Source organism: Euphorbia lathyris, chromosome 7, assembly GCF_963576675.1.
Source record: "Euphorbia lathyris chromosome 7, ddEupLath1.1, whole genome shotgun sequence".
Lineage (NCBI taxonomy): Eukaryota > Viridiplantae > Streptophyta > Magnoliopsida > Malpighiales > Euphorbiaceae > Euphorbia > Euphorbia lathyris.
Window position 1 is genome coordinate 2225070 of NC_088916.1, and position 25205 is coordinate 2250274.

Consider the following 25205-nt stretch of genomic DNA (forward strand, 5'->3'; position numbering starts at 1 on the left):
TGAAATAACAATATGCTCTAATGGTATGTAACTTTAGAGTGTTATTTTGGATGATTTGGAAAGGTAAAGTAACAAAATTTGTAACTTTGCACTAAGGATGCTCTTATTAAGAGGTTTAATTTAGCCCTGATATGTTTTAAAATTTATTAATTGGCCCCTGATTTATTATTTTATCACATTTGGTCTGTAAACTATTCCAATTAGGAAAATTTCACCTAAATTGGATGGAAACTTGATAAAACCGTATTATCTTATATGTTGTAATATTTTGACACATGAATTTGATCCATTGCACGTTTTAAAGTTTATTTGCTACGTGGATTTTCTTATGTGGAATAAATTAAAAAAAAAATATTCAAATAAAAGCAAATATCAAATCTAAGTGTTAAAATATTATAACGTGTTAATAAGATAATAGTTTTGTTAAGTTTCCATCCAAATCGGGTAAACTTTTACCAATTCGAATAGATCAATGACCAAATTTCATCAAATAATAAGTTATATGCCAAATTATAAAATTTTGGATAGGTAAACTATCAAATAGTGATTTAAACCCTTATTAAAATGATATTTTTAAGTAAAAAATTATTATAAAAAGAATGTAAAAAAAAATATTGTGAATTATCTTAAATTTACAGATAAATATAATAAAATTCGATATATTTCAGGTAAAAATCACATCGGCCATCAATATTGTAATTTTTTTTTGTGTGAAAATATGAAAAATTTAAATTATTACATAAAAATTGAGCCATACTGCATTATTCAACTATCAGTGAATAATGAATAGCTTAATGTGTATGAAAATAAGTTTAATTTGAAAAAATAAAGGGTAAATAATTTATTAGTCTTTTAGTTTTTACTTAACACATTGTTTAGTCCCTCTATTTTGAAAAACACATTTTAAGGTCCCTATCTTTTGCCAATATTAACCTTATGGTCATTTTATCTATTTTTTTAGATTTTTAACCGAACATATCTTAGTTTTTAGGACAACCACGGTACAATACAAATTGACCATGTTATTCTGTTATTTTATATATATCTGTTTATGCTAAAATATAACGATTACAAGTCTAAAAAAACTAGATAAAAGGACCAAAGGGTTAATATTGGTAAAAGTTAGAGACCTTATAATGTGTTTTTCAAAATAGAGGAACTAAACAGTGTGTTAGGTAAAAACTAGAGGACTAATAAATTATTTACCCAAAAATAAATGATTAACGAACTTAAACTATAAAAGTTTAAAGGATTAATTATCTGTTTCGGTCGTAATTTTCTTTTATAGTTAGCCACACATATTATAAATTAGGAAACTCTTACAATTTACAATTACTCAAAAATTTAATTTGTTTGGATTGTTACATTTCTAACAGTGAAAAATCACCTTCATAGGGTGGTTTTGCCTCTGCCAACATTGAATTTGAATTCAACTCACAAGTCCAACTCATTCTATACGTAAGCTTAAGCAGATTCAAGCTAAGACTACATCAATTTTCCAATATACATATCCAAACCCATAGGGCTGCAAATGAATCGAGCCACTCATGAGCGGTTTGGTAATCGGCTCGATTTGTAAACGAATCACTCGTGAACACGATTTACTAGCTCGGTTCGTAAACGAGCCGAGCTTGATCAAAGCTCGACTAGAAAGCTCACGAGCAGGCTCGATTAGAATATTTATGCAAATTTTAGTTTTGTAGAAAACTATATAGTTTTGTGTTAGTACACAAATATCTAAACTTAAGATTATTTCATTTACTATTAGATGAGTTCGTTCTCAAATATAATAAATGAGTAATAGACGAACTATCTGTACGCATCTTGTTTATTTATTCACGAACTTTGCTTGTGAGATTGTTTATGTACACAATTAAAAAGGTATTTGCGAGCAAATTTCACAAATATAATTAACGATTTACTCAAACAATTCTTGATAATTTTCTTAATGAACCAAGTCCAAAGAGGGTTTTGAGTTCGAAACAAGCTCAAAGCTTGGCTCGAGCTCGGTTCGGGCTCGAGCTCGTTAATTTTATAGCGAGCCAAGCTTGAGCAGGTCAAAACTCGGCTCGGCTCGATTACAGCCCTACAAACCCACTATGGAAAGACAGATTTGGACGGGCTGAACAACCCAAAAGGCTGTTAAATGAGTCTATTAACAAATAACATTTGTTGCATCACATAGCAAACAATCAACCAAGCTTTTCTACCATTGCAACTTTAAACTATACATAACTGCCAACTGCCGAGTTTTCTTTCAGAGAAAGAATCTGACTTTAACAAAACCATCACACTTCTAATTAGAAACCAGAAACCGGAGCTCCGAAAGCCATAAAATGCACATTCGTTTGCAATCTTTCGTCATCATTTTCACTTACATTCTACCTACTATTTGTTACCGGAGGCAAAATAACTGGTAACCAATTACCAAACCGAAGTTTTAGTTTGGTTCAGTTATTTTAACATTTTAGTTCGGTTCGATTTTAATTTTAACTTAGTTTGATAATCAGTTATCTGTTCAGTTACTGAAAAAAATTTCGGTATAACCGATAACCGAACCAAACTTATTATATAACTATAAAAAATATAATTTTATTGTTACATAAATAAGTTACTTATAAAATATAAAATCCAACCCTAAAAAAATACTTTTACCTTTATATATATCAATTTTGGTTCATTAGTCTTTAATTTTTTCAATTGTAACTTTTATACAAGAGCATTATTTGAAAACCAATTAAACAAAAATATACAAAAATTAAATATTATGAGTTTCCGGTTATTCGGTCGGTAACCGAACCGAACCAAACCGAAAATTTTCGGTTGAATAAAATCCGGTTACCAATTTTATTCGGTTCGGTTATGAATAACACAAACTTCAGTTCGGTTCAACCGAACCAATGCTCACCCCTAAAAACCAGGCCCCCACGGAAACCCACAAAAACAGCAGAATCCAATCCACGGTATGGAAGTGGAAGTGTTGAAAGGTAATCCTTCATTTACCCTCATTCCATCCAATCCATTTTCGTGCCTTTACGGTAGTGTTTCGGCTGCGTTGCCTTCAATTTCCATTGCTGATTCTCCGTGTTGTGCAGCATCCATTAGGTCAGGAGCCTCTGCTCCGGAGAGGTCTGTTCCTTAGTGAAATGAAGGTGAGAATCAGTTGCTTCTTCTTCGATCGATTTCGTGTTGTCAGAGCAGCTCGACCAGGGTACTGATCTGAAGGTATAAATATTGCAAGTTTAGCTAAATGTCGCGCATGGTCAATCAAATGCAGCTAGCCAATATAGGAACAAGTCCCAGAAAAACCAAGAATTCATCATGTACTTCAACACGGATTATATTATAGAGACACTCCGCTCGACAGACATGATTATCCACCATCATGAAAAACATATAAATTACTTACCACGATTATAACACCACAATCCATTTTGACACCCCTATTCAAAAGCATATATAATATGACAATGTTAAAAGGAATGAAAGTTAATAACCTATTTGATTAGTAACTAAACCAAACTTCGTTATTCCTAAATACAAACTTAAATACAAACTTAGAAAGAAAATCTAAACTGAGAAGCGTGTAAAAAGACAACTCTGATTCCTATTATATTATTATCGAGACAATCCTCTCGGCATAACCTATTTAACATGATTATTGTTTTTGTTACATTCACATCATGTATAATCACGAGAAAACATATAGATTACTTAATATGATTATAACAACATAATCGGTTTTGACACCCCTTATGCAAAACCGTATATAATATGACAGAGTTTAGAAGAAGAAAAGGCATAAAAGTTAATAACCTATTTGTTTAGTAACTAAACAAAACTTCATTATTCCTAAATATAAACTTAGTAAGAAAATCTAAACTGAGACGGATGCAAAACTAGGACTGTCAATTTTTGACACGACATCACAATTTATATTATATTATTATAAAAACAATCCTCTCAACACAACCTATTTGACATGATTATTATTTTTGTTGCATTTACATCATGTATAGTAACGAGAAAACACATAAATTACTTAACACGATTATAACACCATAATCCGTTTTAACGCCCCTTATGCAAAACCGTATATAATATGACAATGTTTAGAAAAAGAAAAGGAATGAAAGTAATTGACCAATTTGATTAGTAACTAAACCAAACTTCATCATTTCTAAATACAATCTTAGTAAGAAAATCTAAACCGAGACATGCAAAACTAGGACTGTCAATTTTTGACACGACATCACAATTTATATTATATTATTATAAAGACAATCCTCTCAATACAACCTATTTGACATGCTTATTATTTTTGTTACATTTACATGATGAATAATCACTGATTGTGTTTACTTCAAGCAAAGAAGCTGCAAAATAGACCAATTTTTAGATTAACTGATTAAGTAAATCTCAAGTACTATATGTTATTGTATAAGAAATTAAAGCTTGAAAAGAAAGGAAAAAGATGAGCAAAAAAAATTTAAATAAGAGGGAGAACAGAATTGAAAAAGGTACCGGATAGATGAGAAAGTATACTATGTTGTTTTTATCTTGAAAACAACTTTGAACATCAGCAGTATCATCTAGATAGTACCTACACTTGCTTGGTTTTGTCCAACAGTGCATGAGAAAATCTCCGGAGCTCAAGGATCTAACAAACTTGAAGCTGTTTTCGATATGGTTTCAAACATGTCTTCATCGGATCTGTCAACCCCAAAATTTCAAGTACTTGAATTATGCATGCTTTTGTAACAATTGTTGGAAAGAGATCCAACCATCAAGAGCTTCTTGGACTGATTTTGGTAATCACTCCAATGAGTTGAAATGAACATGCTGTCCTACATCCAAATCAACTCCATATCTTGCCAACTTATCAGCTGAAATATTCAAAAGTCTCCTACAATAGCTAATTGTAGTCACCTTTTGGTCCCTAATTTACTTCATCAGTTAGGGACCAAAAGGTGACTACAATTAGCTATTGTAGGAGACTTTTGAATATTTCAGCTGATAAGTTGGCAAGATATGGAGTTGATTTGGATGTAGGACAGCATGTTCATTTCAACTCATTGGAGTGATTACCAAAATCAGTCCAAGAAGCTCTTGATTGTTGGATCTCTTTCCAACAATTGTTACTTCATCATTTCTTAGCTCAAATTGAGAATCACATTTAAGAGCCATTCTACAGGCAATGCACACCCACCCACCCACCCCGGATGAATTCCTTCTGTCTCACAAAGTTCACTGTCTCCAGCCCTCATGTTACCTAAACAATGTCAGCATGTAGCATTCCTAAATGGTCAAGAAAAACCACTCCAATGCCTCCCTTTCCATTCATAATAGATGCGTCCGTATTTATTCTAATCACACCTTTTTTAAGAATAAAAACTCTTCCCACCCAATATTTCAAGCCATCAGCATTCATGCATTTCATAACGGATTCACCACGTTGCAAAACTAGATCATCCCTTGAAATCTATGAAATAAAAAAGACTAAGATACATATAACAAATATATAAGAAATGAGAGTTAAAAGTAATGAAATAATACCTTAAAAGGTGTATCGGTTTTTATGTCTTCTACTATCATATCTTCTACTTCGTCGGGAATGTTCCAACAGTGGGGCTTGGTGCACAATGAGAGATAACGACACACATTAAAGCAATTGGCCTTATCGAATGGCTTAAGCATCATCACCATTGTGAGAATATGAAATGAAAACCACAAGACGAAGGTGCAGCTCTGGAAAGATTTACAAAATAAGGCAAGAGTTAACTGTCGATTTTATCTATATATACATAACTGAAGAAATTGTACTTAACCCCAATGAACACGACATCGCTTAAAAAAAGGTCATCAAAATGACATCGTGTCATTGAGAGTTATCAAAACAACTTATATAAGGGCGAATGCATGATATAGTCATGAGGGGAACCCTGATTAGGACTAATGGTTATTAGAGTTGAGTATTGGTTGTACTAAATAAAGCCATTTGCTTTGAGTCAAAGAATCTAGCTCGGCAAATGCCCAAATTTCATGATTAGGACAAACCATATATTTAAATTTGAGTTGAGTATATGATTAGGTCAAACTATATATTTAAATTTGAACACCAATCTCCTCATAATCCGATTTAAGAAATCAGGCTCTTAAACACTATATCTTTAAATTTGAAGAAAATAACTTCATAATATACCGGATTAAACACTATCTATACCTGTAGCAGCAGTATAGTCACAAAACCAAATGAGTGCCACAGCAACGGCCCTATAAATCATTGTTAACTGACTTGTTCTGAAGTCACAAAAACAAACCATATATTTAAATTTGAACATCAATCTCCTCATAATCGGATTTAAGAAATCAGTCTCTTAAACAACTCTCTAATAATAAGACTCAAACAAAACGTTGGTTAGAAAAATATGAAAATAGCTTTATCCTCTTGTTATTTGCTTCATTTTTGGATTCCCTTGACCGAATATATGAAATGAAGAAAAATGTTGATATATTTCCATAGTTTGAAAAAGTATTTGGAACGGAAGAAATGAAGAAAAATGTTGGCAGCAGAATTTGCAAAAGAAATAAGTATTTGGAATCATGTAGGACAATGACACCCATAAGGCTTTTGCACATTGCCTTAACAAATGCTTTTCCTCGTTTGTATTATTTATGTTTTGTATCTATAACACTTCATATATGCATCTATGAAGTTAATCTTTTACCGGAAAAGGAAAAAGAAGACAACAGCAGCGGGCAGCCCCAAGTCCCAAAGAGCAGCGAACAGATGAGTGCTGAATTCCTTCGTGATTGTGGCACTTCCACAAGTCCCAATGGCCCCTTCTGCTGGAAAAGCACCAATACGAAGCCATGAATTCCGATTCTCGGAGAAGGACTTGTATACGGGATGATCTGATTCCCTGTAAGAATATTAATCATACTTAGTTAAACCGAATACTCCATCGGGCACCAAGTGATGATGACATCAAATCTGAAGATTTTATTTGGCATGAGATATATCAAATTATGCAAATCATAACTACAACTTGATACTAATTGATACGTGAATTACCTCTTCTTACCTAGATACCTAGAAATACTTTTATTACATTTGGATAATTTATTTTTCTAAAGCCCAAGGTGAAGCAAATTATGTCTAGATTTGCTTTAATTGAAAGATTGTATACTTTTGTAATCAAGTAATGTCATTTTCTTCTGCTAATAGTCCATAAAAATGGTCCGACAATTGTGGTTCAATGTAAATAATTACTCGACAACCACATTGTCATCATTACATTGAATAATCAAATAGATCAAATAGACAATTATACATACATGGAATATTTTAAAAGATTATACACAGCTATAATAAAAAAAAATCATTCATAAACTAATGAAAATAATGAACAAAAGAAGTATATCAATTATTTTCAAAAACATTTATTAACATAAGTTGCTTTAATTTTCAAAATCAATAGCTAGTCCTACATTTACACCGACTAAAATTGATTTTCCAACTTCAGTGGCAGATATAGATGAACATAAACACACATATAATACTCTAGCTCACAAATTCTCATCTACAAATTCAATCTCTTCATTTGGAAAGAATGGATCTAACACTGAGTTGTCAAAATTCACAAAAATTGGAACTCAGATATTAAAATTTTGTCATTCAGAACAGATCTTCAGAATTCAAGCAGAAGTAGAAAGATTTACCTTCGCTAGAAGTAGCTGCTGCAGGTTATTAATCGTGAAGACAATTTTGTATAGGTTCATGACTATCAGTAGAGTCTGATTTAGGAAGCGATCGATTGCAGTATGTAACCCTGATCGCATCTCATCACTTCCATCTTTGATATGACTCGGTGATTGAGATCTCTCAGAGTCAGAAAAGATATCATCGGAAGTTTCCGATAGTTCGTTCTTCTCCGGTGAGAAGGAACGGTGGATCATCGGACGCCGGAGAAAACCCACACCTCGAAATCTGTCAATGACGGCTGCACTTCCTTTCGTGTAAGTGGGACTATTTATAGGTAGGTCATTTTATTAAAATGCAAAAAGGTCCCTGATCTTTCATTATTTGGTCTACTGAGTCCTTAATCTTTTATTTAAATACATTAGACCCACTGATCTTTTATTTTTAGTTACCTATATCAACTTTTAACATAAAATTCGGTCAACAAAGTGTTATCCGTTTCACATGTGTTCGAAATTTACTTGAATTAGATATTCACAACTAACTTATTTGATAAATGATGACTTAATAAGACCAAAATAAATACTTAAGGGTTTAATGTGTATAAATAAAATCTCAAGAGCAGGTGAGCAGTAATTATAAAAAAAATTACATTAAAAATTATTATAAAAAATTTTAAAAGAAAAAAGCATTATGAATTTTCTTAACGAATAAATATAGTTAAAGGTAAAAATAACATCAGCTATAAATATATCATACTCTCTTGTCAAAGCATAGAAAGGTAGTTACCTTCAAGCCTATTTCATTACGTTAGAGAGTAAATTATATCAATGGTATCTGAAATTTACTTTAATTTATATTTGGTATCTAGATTACATTTTATCTTAAAAATATATATGAAGTAACGATGATCGGACAATTAAGTATATTTTACCGGTTAATGGCCGGTCAATGCGATTTTCACGAGTAAATTACACTGATGGTACCTGAACTTTATCCTAATTCACACTTTGGTACCTATATTCATTTTGTCCAAAAAATGCACTTCAAGTAAAGATGACTCAATATTTTAGTATATTTGACCGATCAGTGATTGATCAACTCAAGTTTGACCATTTTAAATTAAAAATTGAGACCAATCATACACTCAATTAACATAAAATTATAATATTGTGATTTAGCTCATAAATGACAATATTATAATTTTATGGTAATTGAGTGTATGGTGAGTCCCAATATTTAGTTCATGTTACCTGGTCACTAACCGATCAAATGAACTAAACCTTTCGGTCACCTTTACTTGTGTTATGTTTTTAGGATAAAATAAAATCCAGGTACCGAAGTGTGAAGTATGGTAAAGTTCGGGTACCATTAATGTAATTAACTCATGAAACTCGTGTTGACCGGTCATAACCGGTAAAAATATACTAAATTATCCGGTCATAACCGGTAAAAATATACTAAATTGTCCGGTCATCGTTACTTCAGGTATATTTTTGAGACAAAATGTAATTTAGGTACCAAAGTGTAAACTATATAAAATTCAGGTACCATTGGTGTAGTTTACCCTTATGTTAGAACATTAACTTAGTATTGTTAGAACGAACCAAAAATCTGAAATATTTTATGTTAATAAAAATTGAGATTATCTTATTTATAAATTCACTTAAGTAGAGTTTTTTTTAGAAAAGTACAGGTTTTTAGGATCCACTTGTCCTAAAATGCTATACATTCACTAAATTAATATTCAATTAATGATTATTATACAGCAAAATAATTAATTTAATACTAATTATTAATTCCATAAAAATATTTATCCAACAAATTTGTATGAAATTGTTTTTAGAACCTTTGATATTCGGGCTCTAAACTTCATCTGCTTCCACCATTTCTAAAGTTAGGTCGTTACTAACCTGTTGAATTCAGCACGCCTCATCCTCAATCATTTTCTGGCCCTTGATGTATGGAGTGCACTAGTGGAAGGAATTTCAATAGGACTATTCAAGCGAGTCCTTATGTCAATCCACGTCTGGAACCGCTCGGATGCCTAACTCAATTTATAGTATGACTTGAGGATAATCACAATCAGCAAAACAAGGTTATAATGTAAGGTTAATTAATGAATGAATGAATGAATGAATGAAGTAGTGTATCTGAGCTGAACTTACTTTATTTATATTGTTGTCAAGCTGTAGAAGATAATTATGAGTTGAGGACTAGGGTAAGCCACATGTCTCCTATTAATAGGATGGCGAATGCTCGGATATCAAGGCTTGATATTCCTCATACCCACTAGATCCGTGATTCTCGGGATAGGACGTGATCATAGTTTCGTCTGGATCCTTGACTGGGTCCTTTGAGACTTTTCGAATCAAGGTTCCTAATATGGAGTCATATTGCTTAATTTCATTAGAGAGGTGCCATTGTTCCCTTTCCCTAATTGTTGGTTCGAGTGTCTTAAGCACCACATAACATAATTATATTCGTTGGATATCACTATCTATATCCAATGGAAGTTTTGAACTGCTAGTTTCAGAGCTATTCAATTCAACTGCTAGTTTAACGGTTATTTAATTGCAAATCGACTTTTTTTAATAATATATATATATATATATATGACATAAAAAAAATCCTTATATCATTCCATGAAAAAATACATCAAGAAAACAAATGAGAAATATATTCTTATATAAGTACAGACTAAATCCATACAAAAAAAGATTACATAGAGCAATATAAACCATATATAATACATTAACACAAACGAACTATAAAATCATATACTTCTTGTAAATTCAAATCCGAAAAAGAAAACGACTACAATCCAATCTTTATCATTTGAGCCTTTCCAAATATTCGGAGTTGTGTCATTTTCTTTGCAACCACGTAGATATAGTGATCTACAGATAAGATCAATCGTTTTCGCTCTTTCTAAATCCGAAAAAGGGATAAATAAAAGAGTTATAAAAAAATATATGCAGTATAGACGGATAAAGAGATTTACTAAAACATATGAACTTCAACTAAAATGAAAATAACAAAAAAGAAAAATGCTTTAAATGTGGAGGAAACCAAACCGATGAGAGGAAGAAGAAGGAAGGGTTCATAATCACAATATTCCCTTTTAAAGTCCATTTGCAGCTGCCCGAGTTCTCCCCACGTGCCATGAATGTAGAAAGAAACCTAGAACAAAATGAAAGGTAGTTAAACAACTTCGAGAAGATATGAAAAGTTTATTTTTTGCTCCTCAAAGAAGGTCCGGAAAAGAGAGAAGTTTGAAACTTATTAGATTTACAGAAGATGAGAGAGTTATAACGCTGAGAAGAGAGGAAGAGCATAGGTGGGAAAAGTGGTGCTTAGAGAAACAAAATTCCAGTAAATATTTTAGACACATTATTTAGTTGTTAATATCTTAGTAGTTGTCGGTCACACAATCGAAATAAATTTATACTCAAATAAATTCCCCAAAATCATAAAGCAAACCTAGATGTTAGCTCTTTAATTTATCAACGATATATTCATAAATAGAATCAATTAAATTTGAATTGGACAGTAACCAAATAATTAAATTTAAATTGAATAAATTAGAACCATGACCCCTAAACTTTACGCGGTTTTACAATATGACCGTTAAACTTCAAAGAATAATATAAAAATCACTTAATTTTCATTAGCACAGAAAGAAATGTAGACCTCCCAATATAAACCCGATTAGATAGTTTTCCATTAGATTCTTTCGCTTTGTGGTCATCTGCAGCTAATTCAATTAACTATTTCTATTATAACAACTAAACTTTAATTAATGTCTTAAACTTTAGTTAAGGTATTAAAATGATCTTTAATGACCTTAAAATAAAAAAATTCAAGAGTTAATATTCTAAAAAACTTTAATTCTTAAAAAAAATTGTCTAAAAGAAATGTAATTTTAAACAACTTCAATTCTTAAATATTTTTTTAAACGTTAAGTAAAATTTAATAGTCATAATATTAAAACGTGTAAAACTAAATGATTTTAGTGTTAAACTTTGAAATTTTGTGGTCATAGTACTCGTATCATAAAAATAAGCAAATTTTAATTGTCACGAATGTAATTTTTATCCAATTTAAGTTTATAAACTAATTGGAGTCCTTTTAAAATAAAAATAATTTGATCTTAATCACTCAATTTTGACACACTTCCCACCAGGAGTATGATGTTGCCGACAAGAGCTTCCTGAATCAAACATTTTGTGTGCCTTTGGGAAAAAGGCATCCGTCACTGTGGGTATTTATTCTAACCGAGGGCGAAGATTTTATATCATTACAACTTTAAACTATAAAAAAATACACATAATGCAAAATCCGAGTTTTCTCCGAAAATTGTATTTTGAAGAGATTGAATTTTAAAGAAAGAGAAAAAGATAAAAAGTACCCTTTGACACCAAAATTGTCACAGTAGCTTATTTTTAGCCCCTATTTGTTAAAAAATTTAAGCACGAAATTTAAAAATAACCAAAACCGTAAATTTTATTTTGATAAGTTCTTCAAAATTTAATTAAAAATAATATTAAATATAAACATGAACTATAAGAAAATATAATAAAATTAAAAAATTAGTTAATTAATTCAATAAAACTCAATCGATTTATGTAACAAAAATAACAAATAATTGAGGTAAAATTATGTAACAAAAATAAAAAAATATTTGAGGCATATATATATATATATATATATAATATATATAATATAAAGGCAGAACACACCGGATTGAGTTCAGGCTTTTAAAAAATCAGCCTTACCCATTAACTGAGTTCAAACTCAAACCCATAAGAAACAAGGGAAAATTACACAGAAATTCATTTTTAACAACTATTTACAATTATATCAAGTCATAATTTTGGATTATATCAAATTAGTAAAATCAGTACTTTTAATATATTTTAAAGTTAGAATTTATAAATTAGAAATCTAGAATTTTAGGGTTTATGATTTATGAATTAGAGTCTAGATTTTTTAACAATGATGTAAAATCATAATATATAGAGAATAATGACATATTAACCATCATAATATATAGAGAATAATGACATATTAAGAATTAAGTTTGTGAATTGGAATCTAGAATTTTTAAACGATGGTATATAGAAAATAATGACATATAGTGTAAAATCATAATATATAGAAAATAATGACATATTAAAAATTAAGTTTGGTGATATGACTTAGTTGTAATTTTATACTTAATATATCATAATATATTAATGTCATATTAAGAATTAAGTTTGGTGATATGACTTAGTTGTAATTTTGTACTTAATTATATATTTAATTATGATATTCATGTATTTGACCCCAAGAAACAATCTTAGACGGACTAAACGGCCCAGCAGCTCAGCAGAAGATTGAATGCTCTAAGCTGAGTGTAAAGGCTGAGCTCCAAAAAGTACTTCTGTTTCTTTCTTAGTGGTCGACTAGGATTTTAAGTGTCACGGGCAACATAGGATTTCTCATATATGAAATCCCGGAGGCCAAACAGAACCCGATGCGAAAAAAAAAGCATCAAACAGCGCAACCCGGTTCTACTTGACTAAGCCTCGTGCTCGTCCAAGAAGGGAGTTTGCTTTACCCAACTCCCTTTTTTATAACAAGGCAGAAACCCCCGACCGAACGACCAGACAGCTTTGTTTGCCCCAGTTTGGGGCATCGCATCCCCCCACATCGACATTCTTTGTGCGCCCCTTACCGTTCTCGCTCAGTGTTTGCAACGGCTGGACAGACTTCCAATTCAGTTTAGACTCACACACCAGGTGAATTATTTCAATACGCGAAAGACGAATCGAGGATAGATACAAACTTACCCTTACGAGAGAGAAGACAAAATGTGCATCATGCGAACAGTCATTGCCCGGGGTGGATGGAAGACTAGAATCTAATACGGTTCCGGGCCCGTGCGTGTGGGCCTCAGGAATAAGATAAGGAGCTGCTTCCTCGTAGAGAACACCTATCTCTTCTCTGGATTAATTTACTATAGATTCTTCCGATTCCTCTTCTTCCGCATAGAGAATAGCTCATCTCGGGATTCTTAAAAGAATCGCAGAAATTGTATTTCAGCTGAGAGCTCACTCGTCTTTCTTTGAAAAGGGCTAATAACAAAAAAACTAATAAAAAACAGCTACAAATAACTAACTATACCTAAACATCAACAATTATAATAATTGTTGAACCAAACAGGACCTAATTTAATTAGTAAATTAATAAACGGAGATTTTCTAAAATAAGAATCATTTGTTGCATCACATAATCAGCCAAGCTTTTCTACCATTTCAACTTTAAACTAGAAAAAACTATACATAACTGAGCAAACATCCGCAGTTTGCTTTGAAAGAAGCAATCTCACTTTCACAAAACCATCATACTTCTTATCCGAAACCAGAAACCAGAGCTCCGAAAGCCCACAAAATCCATATCCGTTTGCAATCTTTCGTCATCATTTTACTTACATTCTACCTACTATTTGTTACAGCCAAGCCATGGAACCCCATAAAAAGAGCAGAATCCGATCCCAGCCATCTCCGTTTTACCTACATTATTCTAATCGAAAGCTAACGCGACCACGGTATGGGAGTGGAAGTGTTGAAAGGTAGCTGCGGTATCAAGCAGTGTTGTTGCTGCCATTGGTGTAATCCTTCATTTACTCTCGTTCCATCCAATCCATTTTGCAGTAGTGTTTCGGCTGCATCGTTGCCTTCAATTTCCATTGCTGATTCACCGTCTTGTTCAGCATCCATTAGGTCAGGAGCCTCTGCTCCAGAGAGGTCTGTTCCTTGTGTGAAATGAAGCTGGGAGAGGTCTGTTCCTTGTGTGAAATGAAGCTGAGAAGGAACCCACGGAACAACAGCCATGCTATTATCGATTGCTTCTTCTTTGGTCGATTTCGTGTTACCAGAGCAGCTCGGCCAAGGATACTGATCTGAAGGTATAGATATTGCAAGTTTAGCTAATGTCGCACATTGTCAATCAAATGCAGCTAAACCAATATAGGGACAATTCTCAGAAGAAGAAAAAATGCATAATGTACTTCAACATGTGAAAACTAGGACTGTTGATTTATATTAATTATTATAGAGACAATCCGCTCGACACAACCTATGTGACATAATTATTATTTTTGTTACATTTACATCATGTATAATCACGAAAAACATGTAGATTACTAAACACGATTATAACACATAGATTACTTAACACGATTATAACACCATAATCCGTTTTGACACAACCTATTTGACATGATTATTATTTTTGTTACATTTACATCATATATAATCACGAAAAACATGTAGATTACTTATTACTTAACACGATTATAACACCATAATCCGTTTTGACACCCCTATGCAAAACCATATATAATATGACAATGTTTAGAAGAAGAAAAGGCAAGAAAGTTAATATCCTATTTGACTAGTAACTAAACCAAACTTCATTATTCCTAAATACAAACTTAGTAGGAAAATCTAAACTGAGATGTGATTACCATTTTTGCTGCATTTACATCATATATAGTCACGAGGGACATATTAAATCGCTTATAATATCGTTTTGACACCCCTATGCAAAACTGGATGTAGTATGACAAAGTTTAGAAGAAAAGACATGAAAATTTAAGCCTTGTTGTTGGCTTGAACTCTTAATCATCCAAATAACAACCTAGTTGATTAGTACCTAAACTTCATTATTCCTAAATACAAACTTGGTAACAAAATCTGAACTAACAGTTGAGAACTAAATCAAAACAAACCTAATGGTGACAACTCCAGTTATACATAAGAGCAAAGTTTTAAGTGGAATGATGTCAAATTCATTTGTGCGAATCACATGCAACGGTCTGCTAATTGCGTGAAAACTTCAGTTTTAGTCACTAAGTTCTAGATTAATGACTTCCAAAAGCAGTTGAGAGACTATACAGTATGAGGTTCAAACCCTAAACTACATCCATTTCTTCTCATATCAAACAGAAATCATAAATGTTCTTCCGAATGAAAGACAGAGAAGTGCAAAAACCTTACTCTTAATTCCAGAGATGAGGTCAGAATCCACAGAGACCGAGAAATTGCAAGGAGAATGTAGCATAAGAGGACGGTTATTCACATGCTTGAACAGAACAATAGCTCTTTCTTGGTTTTCATCCACCATAGCCTCCTTCTCTTCAGCTAAATACTGATGATCAACCACCGCACCGTTTTCCGGCTCTTCCTCCTCCATAATCGGCGGCAAATCCACATCCTATACAACATTGTTAAGCAAAATTCTTACAAAAACTCCTGATAGCTTAGAATCGATGAAGTAAAGAAGAAGAATAAGAGTATTACCAGTCGGCGACTCTTTCGAGCAGGAGCGGACAAAGAGAAATCGGAGAAATCATCATTAACATCTTCAAGATCTTTCCTCTTCATCTTCATCGACGAAAAAATGCCTCCCACCATTGTAATGCAGTTTGCAGAATCGGAGATGAAAAATCAAGCTAACGAAGTAGAAAAACTGATTCGGTACTCTGAATCTGGAGAGAGAGTGGAGACAGGGCAGTATAAATTGGGGGAAAATTCCAGAGAGGAAGCTCGATTTTTCCGTTTCTTTCTGGAGAAGTCCAGAAACGGGCGTTGTACTTATTGGTCGTTATTTACTCTTTTGTCCTTTCTTTATTTTTTATTATATATATATTTTTTTAGAATCTCTATTTCCTTTTTCTATTGTAAAAAAACACACTTTGAGATCAATTTTGATTAATTTAATCTCTACTTTCTTTTCTTTTTTTTTCCATCCATACTACTGTTTTTAATACATTAGATATTTGTGTGTTGTTTGTTCCAATGATCGTGAAGATGCTTGACACCTATTCATTTTATGTCCTTTTGCCGTTAGTACTTAGAGAGATGCGGGTTTATTGTTACTATTGCAACCTTTGGCGGAAGTAGCTGATAGCTTTTTGGATTTTATTTTTGCTGCTATGACTGTTTTATCTAGGTTTAATGGGGAGAAATTTCTAATGATATTGTGGAGTCTATGGAGAAGCAGAAATAAGAAGTTGTGGCAGAATGTAGTGGAAACTTCATTCCAAGCTATTATAATGGCTGTCGAGGTTCTGAGGGACTGGAGAAAGGCGAGAGCTGCTGCAAAGAGTGGTATTGTGGGGACAGCAGTGTGTCCTTCTGAAGTTCAGTGGAGGAAGTCGTCTTTGGATCTAAAATGTAATGTGGATGCGGCTTGCTTTGGGAATACCATGCAGGTTGGGATGATCATTGTTTTAAGAGATGAGGAAGGAAGGTTTGTTGCCGCAAGAACCGCAACTGTGGTTGGATTACCGTTGGTGTAAGAGTGTGAGGCTTTAGCATTTTTATCGGCGCTGAAATGGGTGACGGAGGAGGGATATAGTCAGGTGGTTTTTGAGTCGAATGCGAAATCTGTGGTTAATGCTATTAATTCATGAACTGACGATGTATCGGAGTTTGGTTCGTTGGTGTCTTGTTGTCGCTCTCTTCTTCTTAACAACAACAATTATTCTGTTTGTTTTGTAAGGCGACGAGCGAATGAAGTGGCTCACTATTTAGCGAAGTCCTCTCGTTCTTATTCTTGTCTCATGTTTATTGATGATGTTCCGTCTTTTTTACAATCTGTACTTAACTTTGATTATCCGGTGAAGGCTTATTAATTGTATTCTTTTCGAAAAAAAAAATACATTAGATATTTGATAATTTATTTTATGCTACATTAAATTTGTAATGGCTAAAGTTAACTAGTTCATACTCTGGATATCCGATTCAATTAATCAAACGTTGTTTTTTCACGTTTGAAATTATATATTTTAAATTTTAAAATAAAAATTTTACATTTTCTTTATATAACAACATTACATATAAAATATATTTTTAAAATTATCAAAAATATAAATTTTAAATATAAATAAAATAAATAATAATTTATTAATCAATAATGTTGAAAGAAAAATTATTATAAAAAAATCAAACATTTATATATATATATATATATATATATATATATATATATATATATATATATATATATATTCACTTTTCAACTTGGAAATCAATTTTTTTTTTATCTATATCAATGTGGAAATCAATCTTTTTCTTTTATCATCCCCACCGACACGTTTTTATTATAAAAACATAATTATCATAAATCATATTCTTGTAGCATCCTTATATATGGATTCCCAAACAGAAGAAGGGCAATCCTCAATGAAAACTAATGGAAAATTAAAATCTCGAGTCCACGTAGCCATTTTATGAGTCAGTTCATTTCCCTTCCTATGAATGAAATTAAAAGTACAAAGTTCGAATCCCGAACTGAACTATAGAACATCATCATAAAGAAAAATCAATGATGCAAGAGGAGACCGTCTTTTTAAAAGCGTAGCAATAACAATCTGGGTGTCAGACTCGATGCAGATACGAGTGAAAAAACAATCATTGGCAAGTTTAAAACCCTCCATTATAGCCCGAAGCTCCGTCGCCTCAATGTTTGCATATGAGTCAATTGGCAATCCTGCGGATGCAAGTACTTGTTGTTGAAACACCTTTCCACAAGATTTTGATTTGACAAAATTAATTAAGTGAAAATTCTATAACACACTAAGTTTAAATGCTTTGATTTAGTGTTACTAATGTGTTTGTTCAATGTTGAGTTTATAATTATTATAAGACATAAAGATCATAAGGCCCAAGCCCTATATGGAAGTCAAGGCCCAAGTCAAACAAGCCCAAGATCACTCAGCCTACGTATCTCCAAAACGCTGCCGTTGAAGTAATGAAACGCATGCTGAGCAAAGAAGGATCGAGAAGATCCACGTAGACAACTTCGGTATGAAGCTGCTGAGCTGTCTCGACAAAACGTGCAGGACAGCTACTGACCATAAGACAGCTTCCAGACAAAGTATTTCCTCATTAGGTAAAGGTCAGAAGACACAACAAGCTGTCTGGTTGACATTACCCAAAATGGTGGAACATACTGACTCACTGATCGAAGAACAGAAGACGCTGGAATCTGATTGGCTAACGAGAACTGCTGGCAGACTCAGTGAAAGCGACCTGTAGCCGTTTGTCTCCAACGGTTATTTCGAAATTCGAAATAACCAGAAGCTCTCATAGCTCTCTATAAATAGAGCATTCAGAATCCACATTCTTTAGAGAACTTTGAGCAAGAGCCGCTACGCTGACCAAACGTATACAAAAGTTCTCCATCAAAAGCAAAGCAAATTTCTTACACTACAAAGTCTATTCATTTGTGTAAAAGTCTAGAGTGATTGTTTTTCAATCATCTAAGGTGTTCTAGCAATTGTTGTTTAGGACAAAATCTTTATCATTTCTAGAAGTAGAAAGGAGAGGCTGGGTACTCGGTTTTAAGTACTCAGCGGAGAGATTAGGATTGAGTAGAAGTATAGAGGAAGGTACTCTTGTCATACTCAATTGCTGATATTGTAAAAGGTTTGAGGCTCTACCTTTAAAGAGCTCAGTAGAGGATTTGAAATCTCGGAGGTGTTCCGGGGACAGGACGTAGGCTTAGAAGAAGCCGATCCTGGATAAATCTGCTGAGTGAAGTTTTCTTAAACCTTAACTCCTTATTTATATTGCTTGCTTAAAACAAACTAAAACTGACCAAGTAAAAGAGGTCAAGCTGAGTTGTGCGCTACAAACGAGCAGGTTCAGGAATAGACTCTAAGTGCTATTTCCTGACCTAAGCAACGAAGCTGTCGTAGTCACTAGTTGACTAAGCCAGTGTCTTGCTGAGTGTTAAGTGCCGCTGTTTTATAAACTTTTCTTAAAGAAAAGAAATCTGCCCAAATTATTTTAAAAAGGTAAAATAGTTCCTAACCCCCCCTTGGAACTATATTTGCAACCTTACAAGGGACTAACAAGTGGTATCAGAGCCTAAAAGCTCATTACTAAAGGTCTAACAACCTTGAGTTGATCCATACCATGGGCGAAAACAGCACTCGGTTTCTCCCTGGAAACCAGACAACTCAGATATTACCTGAGGGGCTGTCCATTACCAGGCCTCCCCTATTCTTCGGGTCAAACTATACCTTTTGGAAGAATAGGATGAAAAACTTCATTCAAGCTACAAACATGAGTGCCTGGCTATCTATAGTCCAAGGCCCGTTTGTACCTGTGAAAGTTGTTGATGGCCAGTCAGTTGTTAAAGCTGAGGTTGAATGGACAAAGGATGATCTTAAGAAGCTTCAAAACCATGCTTCGGCTATCAATATGCTTCACTGTGCACTCGATGCTGCAGAATATAACAAGATCTCAGGTTGTGAGTCGGCACAAGAGATCTGGAAAAAGCTGGAAGTCACCTACGAGGGAACAAACAAAGTAAAAGAATCCAAGGTGAATCAGCAGATGAGACTGTACGAGCTGTTCGAGATGAACAATGATGAGGGCATTTCAGACATGAACGCAAGGTTCACCAACATCATTAATGAGCTCAAGAGACTTGGGAAAATCTTCACTGAGGAAGAACAAGTCAAAAAGATACTCAGGAGTCTTCCAAAAGACTGGCAAGCAAAGAAGACAGTAGTTGAGGAAGCTCAGGATTTAACCACCTACAAATATGACGAACTCATCGGTTCATTGCTGACCCATGAGATATCAATGAAGAACTTTGAGGTGAAGGAAAAATCTGATGACAAGAAGTCACTTGTCATGAAGGCTGACTCCACTGACGGGAGTTCAACTAATGATGAGGAGATGGCTATGTTCACAAGAAAGATGAAGAGGCTGTTCAGGAAGAACGACAAATATTCCAAAAAGCCTTACAAAAAGTTTGATAAGTATAAGGCTGACTCAAGCGACAGCAAATACAGAAAGGACAGCTCAAAGCCCATTACGTGCTTGAGTGCCACCAAGATGGCCATATTAAGTCAAACTGCCCCACGCTGAGGAAAGACAAGAAAAGTGGGAAGAAGGCAATGGTGGCTACTTGGAGTGACAGTGATGAATCTTCATCAACAGAAACTGAGGCCACCGAGTCAGCGAAGATATGCTTTATGGCTGACAAACTTGCTGAGCCATGCATTTCTGAGCATGCTGACCAATCTGATGAGTCAGATAATGAAGAGCAATCTAATGAGGTAATCTCACTCTCTCAACTCAGAAATGAAATGGGTAACGCCCTGAGTGATCTCTATACACTTGTTAAAAAGTGTAATAGGAAGATTAAAGCACTCAGCCAGCGCTGTGATGAAGTAGAAGAGGTCAAACTGAGTGACCTCAGATACCTTCTTCAAGACAACTCAGTTTTGCATGAAAATATGAAAATCATTCATGAGTCTGTCTCTGAAGTCCAGTCAGTTTCAAAGAAACTGAGGAAGGATGTCACAACCATTCAGAACCAATTAAAGGTTCCAAACAAAAACAATTTTCCGCTGAGAACTCAGTATCAAGGTACACAGTACCAAGGTACTCAGCAGAGAAGAAATCCCCAGCGAAAAGTCCAATGTGATTTTTGTGGGAAGTTAGGACACACTTCTAAAGTGTGCTGGCACACTCAGCACTGGGGTGCTGACAAGTCAGTAAAAAATCCTAAACAGAAGGTCAGTTGTGACTTCTGTGGAAAGAATGGCCATACTGTCCATGTATGCCGCCATAAAATAAAATATGATGCTATACCTGTTGCACCTAACAAGTCAGGACCCAAAAAGAGTTGGGTACCTAAAAGTAACTAGTTACAATGCAGGTAAGCCTGAGATGTGCCGAGAAGTCAAAGATGTGGTATATTGACAGCGCATGCTCAAGGCATATGACGGGTGATGAAACTCAGTTCATCACGTTTGAACGTAAACGAGGAGAGAGTGTAAGTTTTGGAGACAACAAGAAGGGTAAGATAGTAGGCTCAGGAACCGTTGGAGGTAACCCTACTATTGAATCTGTCTCCCTAGTCAGCGGACTCAAATATAACTTACTCAGCGTAGCTCAGCTATGTGATAATGGGAGAAAAGTTATATTTGATGCTACTGGATGTAAAATATACGAGGGTAAAACTAATGAGTTAATCTTAACTGCCCCTCGGATAGACAATGTCTTTATGCTAAACCTCGAAAAGAAGTTTTCAAAAACTGTATGCTTGGTCACAAAGGAAGAAAATTCCTGGCTATGGCACAGGAGACTTGGTCATGTAAGCATGGACCTCCTGGCCAAATTAGCAAGAAAGCAATTGGTTGAGGGACTGCCTGAACTTAAATTTCAAAAAGATCAATTATGCCATGCCTGCCAAGCTGGAAAACAAACCAAGCAATCTTTTCAAAGTAAAAACATTGTCTCAACTAAGCGTCCGTTAGAAATGCTACACTTGGATCTCTTTGGTCCAGTCCAGCCGCTGAGTCTGCGTGGAAGAAGGTTTTCCTTGGTTATTATAGATGATTTCTCTCGGTACACATGGGTTATCCTGCTGACCAGTAAGGATGAGACTTTTGAGACATTTTTAAACATGGTTAGAAAAATTGAAAATGAGAAAGACCTAAAATTAGCTCATATCCGTAGTGATAATGGTGGAGAATTCAAGAACCAAAAGTTTGTTGAATTCTGTGAAGCCAGCGGCATTGACCACAATTTCTCTGCTCCTAGAACGCCTCAGCAAAATGGGGTTGTTGAAAGGAAGAACAGAACTCTGGTTGAGATTGCCAGGACAATGCTGGATGAGCATAGGCTTCCAAAGTATTTTTGGGGAGAAGCTGTCAACACAGCATGCTATATTCTGAATAGGGCTTTAGTTAGACCTATACTTAAGAAAACCCCATATGAACTTTGGAAAGGACGAAAGCCCAACATTGGATACTTTCGTGCCTTTGGCTGTAGGTGTTTTATTTTAAATACCAAAGATAGCTTAGCCAAATTTGATTCAAAAGCTGATGAGGCTATCTTTCTAGGCTACTCAACAAACAGTAAAGCATACAGAGTTTTTAATAAGAGAACTCAAGTATTAGAAGAATCTATACATGTGCAATTCGATGAAACTAACCCTGCAGGAAGATACCAGCCGCTGACAGAAGATGAACCAAACTCAGCACCTGCTGATCAAGAACCAGCTACTGAGTCCTTCATAAAACGGCTGACCAAGAGTAAGAGTGAACCTAAAATTACTTTCACTGACCTATCTACTTCTGTAGAGAATGTTGAAACACAGATAGAACAAGACACAAGTCTACCAAAGGAGATAAGAGTCCCAAGAGGGCATTCAGAAAATGCAATTCTTGACTCAGCTGGAAATACGCTGATGACAAGAAATCAACTAAGCAAGTATCTCGGCAATGTAGCTTTTGTCTCAGTACTTGAGCCGAAGAACTTTGCCGAAGCTGAGGATGACGAATTCTGGATGAATGCCATGCAAGAGGAACTCAATCAGTTCAGGAGAAATAATGTATGGGAGCTAGTGCCACATCCTAGGAGCCAAAAGACCATTGGAACGAGATGGGTCTTCAGGAACAAGCTAGATGAGCAAGGAAACGTAGTCAGAAACAAGGCAAGACTTGTAGCTCAGGGCTACAGTCAGCAAGAAGGTATTGACTATGGTGAGACCTTTGCCCCAGTGGCAAGGCTAGAAGCTATTAGGATTTTATGTGCATATGCATCTTACATGAACTTTAAATTATTCCAAATGGATGTCAAAAGTGCATTTCTTAATGGAGTTATAAACGAGGAGGTTTATGTAAATCAACCTCCAGGTTTTGAGGACCCTAAGTTCCCAAACCATGTTTACAAACTCAAAAAGGCTCTGTACGGCCTCAAGCAAGCACCACGTGCTTGGTACGAGAGGCTGACCAGTTTCCTGCTGACTAGAAATTACGTCAGGGGCAAAGCTGATACAACCTTATTCATTAAGAAAAAGGGTAAAGATACCCTGCTGGCCCAAATTTATGTTGATGATATAATATTTGGTGCAACTAACGAATCAATGTGCAAGGAATTTAGCAAACAAATGCAGACTGAATTCGAAATGTCAATGATGGGAGAACTCAACTTCTTCCTCGGACTTCAAATCAAGCAAGGAAAGAATGGCATATACATAAGTCAAGCTAAATATGCCAAGGAGATATTGAAGAAATATGAACTAGAACATTGTAAGCCAATATCCACTCCTATGGGCACTGACACTGTCCTTTGTGCTGATGAGAATGGTAAGTCAGTAGACAGCAAGTTATACCGAGGTATGATTGGCTCTTTACTTTACTTAACAGCAAGTAGACCGGACATTCAGTTCTCAGTATGTTATTGTGCTAGATATCAAGCTAACCCTAAGGAATCCCATTACATAGCCGTAAAAAGGATCCTTAGATATTTGCAAAGCTCAGTAAATGCAGGTCTGTGGTATCCAAACACTCATGACTTTACACTCATCGGATACACTGACGCTGACTATGGACGAGACAAGCTGGAAAGAAAAAGCACCTCTGGAGGATGCCAATTCCTAGGAAGCTGTCTTGTATCTTGGTTCAGCAAGAAGCAGGCATCAGTAGCCCTGTCCATAACTGAAGCTGAGTACATTGCTACTGGAAGCTGTGTTGCTCAGGTCCTTTGGATTAAGCAACAGTTTGAAGATTATGGTGTTCAAACAAAGACAATTGAAGTCAAATGCGACAACAAAAGTGCAATTGACCTCTCAAAGAACCCAATTCAACACAGCAGGATGAAACATGTCAGCATACGACATCACTTCATCAGAGATCATGTACTCAAGAAAGAAATCAAGCTGACGTATGTACCAACAGACGAGCAGCTTGCGGATATCTTCACGAAGCCACTGGCCCGTGAGCAGTTCAGTATACTGAGAGAAGCAATTGGTATGTTTAATCCTCTTCAGTAAATTCCTGTGCTAAATGAATATGAATGCTGAGTGAATTACTATGCTGAATGATTGATTGTTTGCTGAGTAACTCATCGAAACTGACTGAACATCAAATACTGAGTAAACTTGCACAGTGAGTAAATTAGTTTAAAATTAAACTTAAAAATCATCCCTTTATGCAATGCTGACCACTCAGAATATCAAACGCTTAGTATTCTACACGCTGAGTGTTAGATCCGTTAGAATGAATGCAATAGCACGCGTATAGCCCTAGGATGACGTATTCGCCGTATGTGTCATAAATGCCAGGATCTTTGTCGGTACATAATCCCGAGGCAAAACTGACACATGGATTTGATTAAATCCACACTGCTCATTTCTTCTATAAATAATGGGTAATTCCCCATTTTTTATTCTTTACGCTTAATCAAATTCTAAGGCAAAGAAACTCTTTCTCTCTCAAAATCCTTCTAAACCTTCCCCATCCTTGAAAATGACTAAGATTTCCTACAACGTCTCCGGTGCCGGCCACCAAAAGACTAGCTCCGATGAACCTACTGGAAATCCTCCTACGCCGAGCAAAGGACAAGCTGGACAAACCTCTGGTCAGGGAAAACCCGTAAAGGTCAGGACCTACTCCAAGGTTTTTGACAATGTCCGCGAA

At 34.7% G+C, this 25205-nt stretch overlaps 2 protein-coding genes across 5 annotated transcripts; both read right to left on the reverse strand.

Moving 5' to 3' along the window:
- Positions 1 to 2638: 2638 nt before the first annotated feature.
- On the reverse strand, positions 2639 to 8001 carry LOC136235453 (uncharacterized). Of its 4 annotated transcripts, XR_010691807.1 has the most exons (5): positions 7723 to 8001; positions 6729 to 6923; positions 5557 to 5748; positions 4525 to 4713; positions 2639 to 3219 (listed from the first exon to the last, which is right to left on the reverse strand). XR_010691807.1 is itself a non-coding variant. In XM_066025128.1 (4 exons), exons 1-4 carry the CDS (start codon positions 7957 to 7959, stop codon positions 3193 to 3195), a joined length of 651 nt encoding a protein of 216 aa, XP_065881200.1. In that variant the 5' UTR covers positions 7960 to 8001; the 3' UTR covers positions 2639 to 3192. The 4 variants fall into 4 exon arrangements, 3 of the variants coding, with proteins under 3 accessions (XP_065881200.1, XP_065881202.1, XP_065881199.1); XM_066025128.1 differs by lacking the exon at positions 4525 to 4713; XM_066025130.1 differs by having other exon boundaries at positions 2639 to 4713.
- Positions 8002 to 13982: 5981 nt separating this feature from the next.
- Positions 13983 to 16327, reverse strand: LOC136234765 (uncharacterized). Its single transcript, XM_066024234.1, has 3 exons — positions 16054 to 16327; positions 15751 to 15967; positions 13983 to 14651 (listed from the first exon to the last, which is right to left on the reverse strand). Exons 1-3 carry the CDS (start codon positions 16165 to 16167, stop codon positions 14284 to 14286), a joined length of 699 nt encoding a protein of 232 aa, XP_065880306.1. The 5' UTR covers positions 16168 to 16327; the 3' UTR covers positions 13983 to 14283.
- Between the last annotated feature and the right edge of the window lie 8878 nt (positions 16328 to 25205).

What these genes read in the sequence shown, in the direction of transcription:
- LOC136235453 (XM_066025127.1), bottom strand. Translation starts at nt 7,959, where the DNA reads ATGATCCACCGTTCCTTCTCACCGGAGAAGAACGAACTATCGGAAACT. An exon ending in GTCTTCTTTTTCCTTTTCCG is followed by an intron (nt 5,749 to 6,728) that starts GTAAAAGATTAA and finishes AAATCTTTCCAG; the next exon opens with AGCTGCACCTTCGTCTTGTG. An exon ending in AAACCGATACACCTTTTAAG is followed by an intron (nt 5,483 to 5,556) that starts GTATTATTTCAT and finishes TTTATTTCATAG; the next exon opens with ATTTCAAGGGATGATCTAGT.
- LOC136234765 (XM_066024234.1), bottom strand. Translation starts at nt 16,167, where the DNA reads ATGGTGGGAGGCATTTTTTCGTCGATGAAGATGAAGAGGAAAGATCTT. An exon ending in CTCGAAAGAGTCGCCGACTG is followed by an intron (nt 15,968 to 16,053) that starts GTAATACTCTTA and finishes AATGTTGTATAG; the next exon opens with GATGTGGATTTGCCGCCGAT. An exon ending in CCTCATCTCTGGAATTAAGA is followed by an intron (nt 14,652 to 15,750) that starts GTAAGGTTTTTG and finishes CTATACCTTCAG; the next exon opens with ATCAGTATCCTTGGCCGAGC.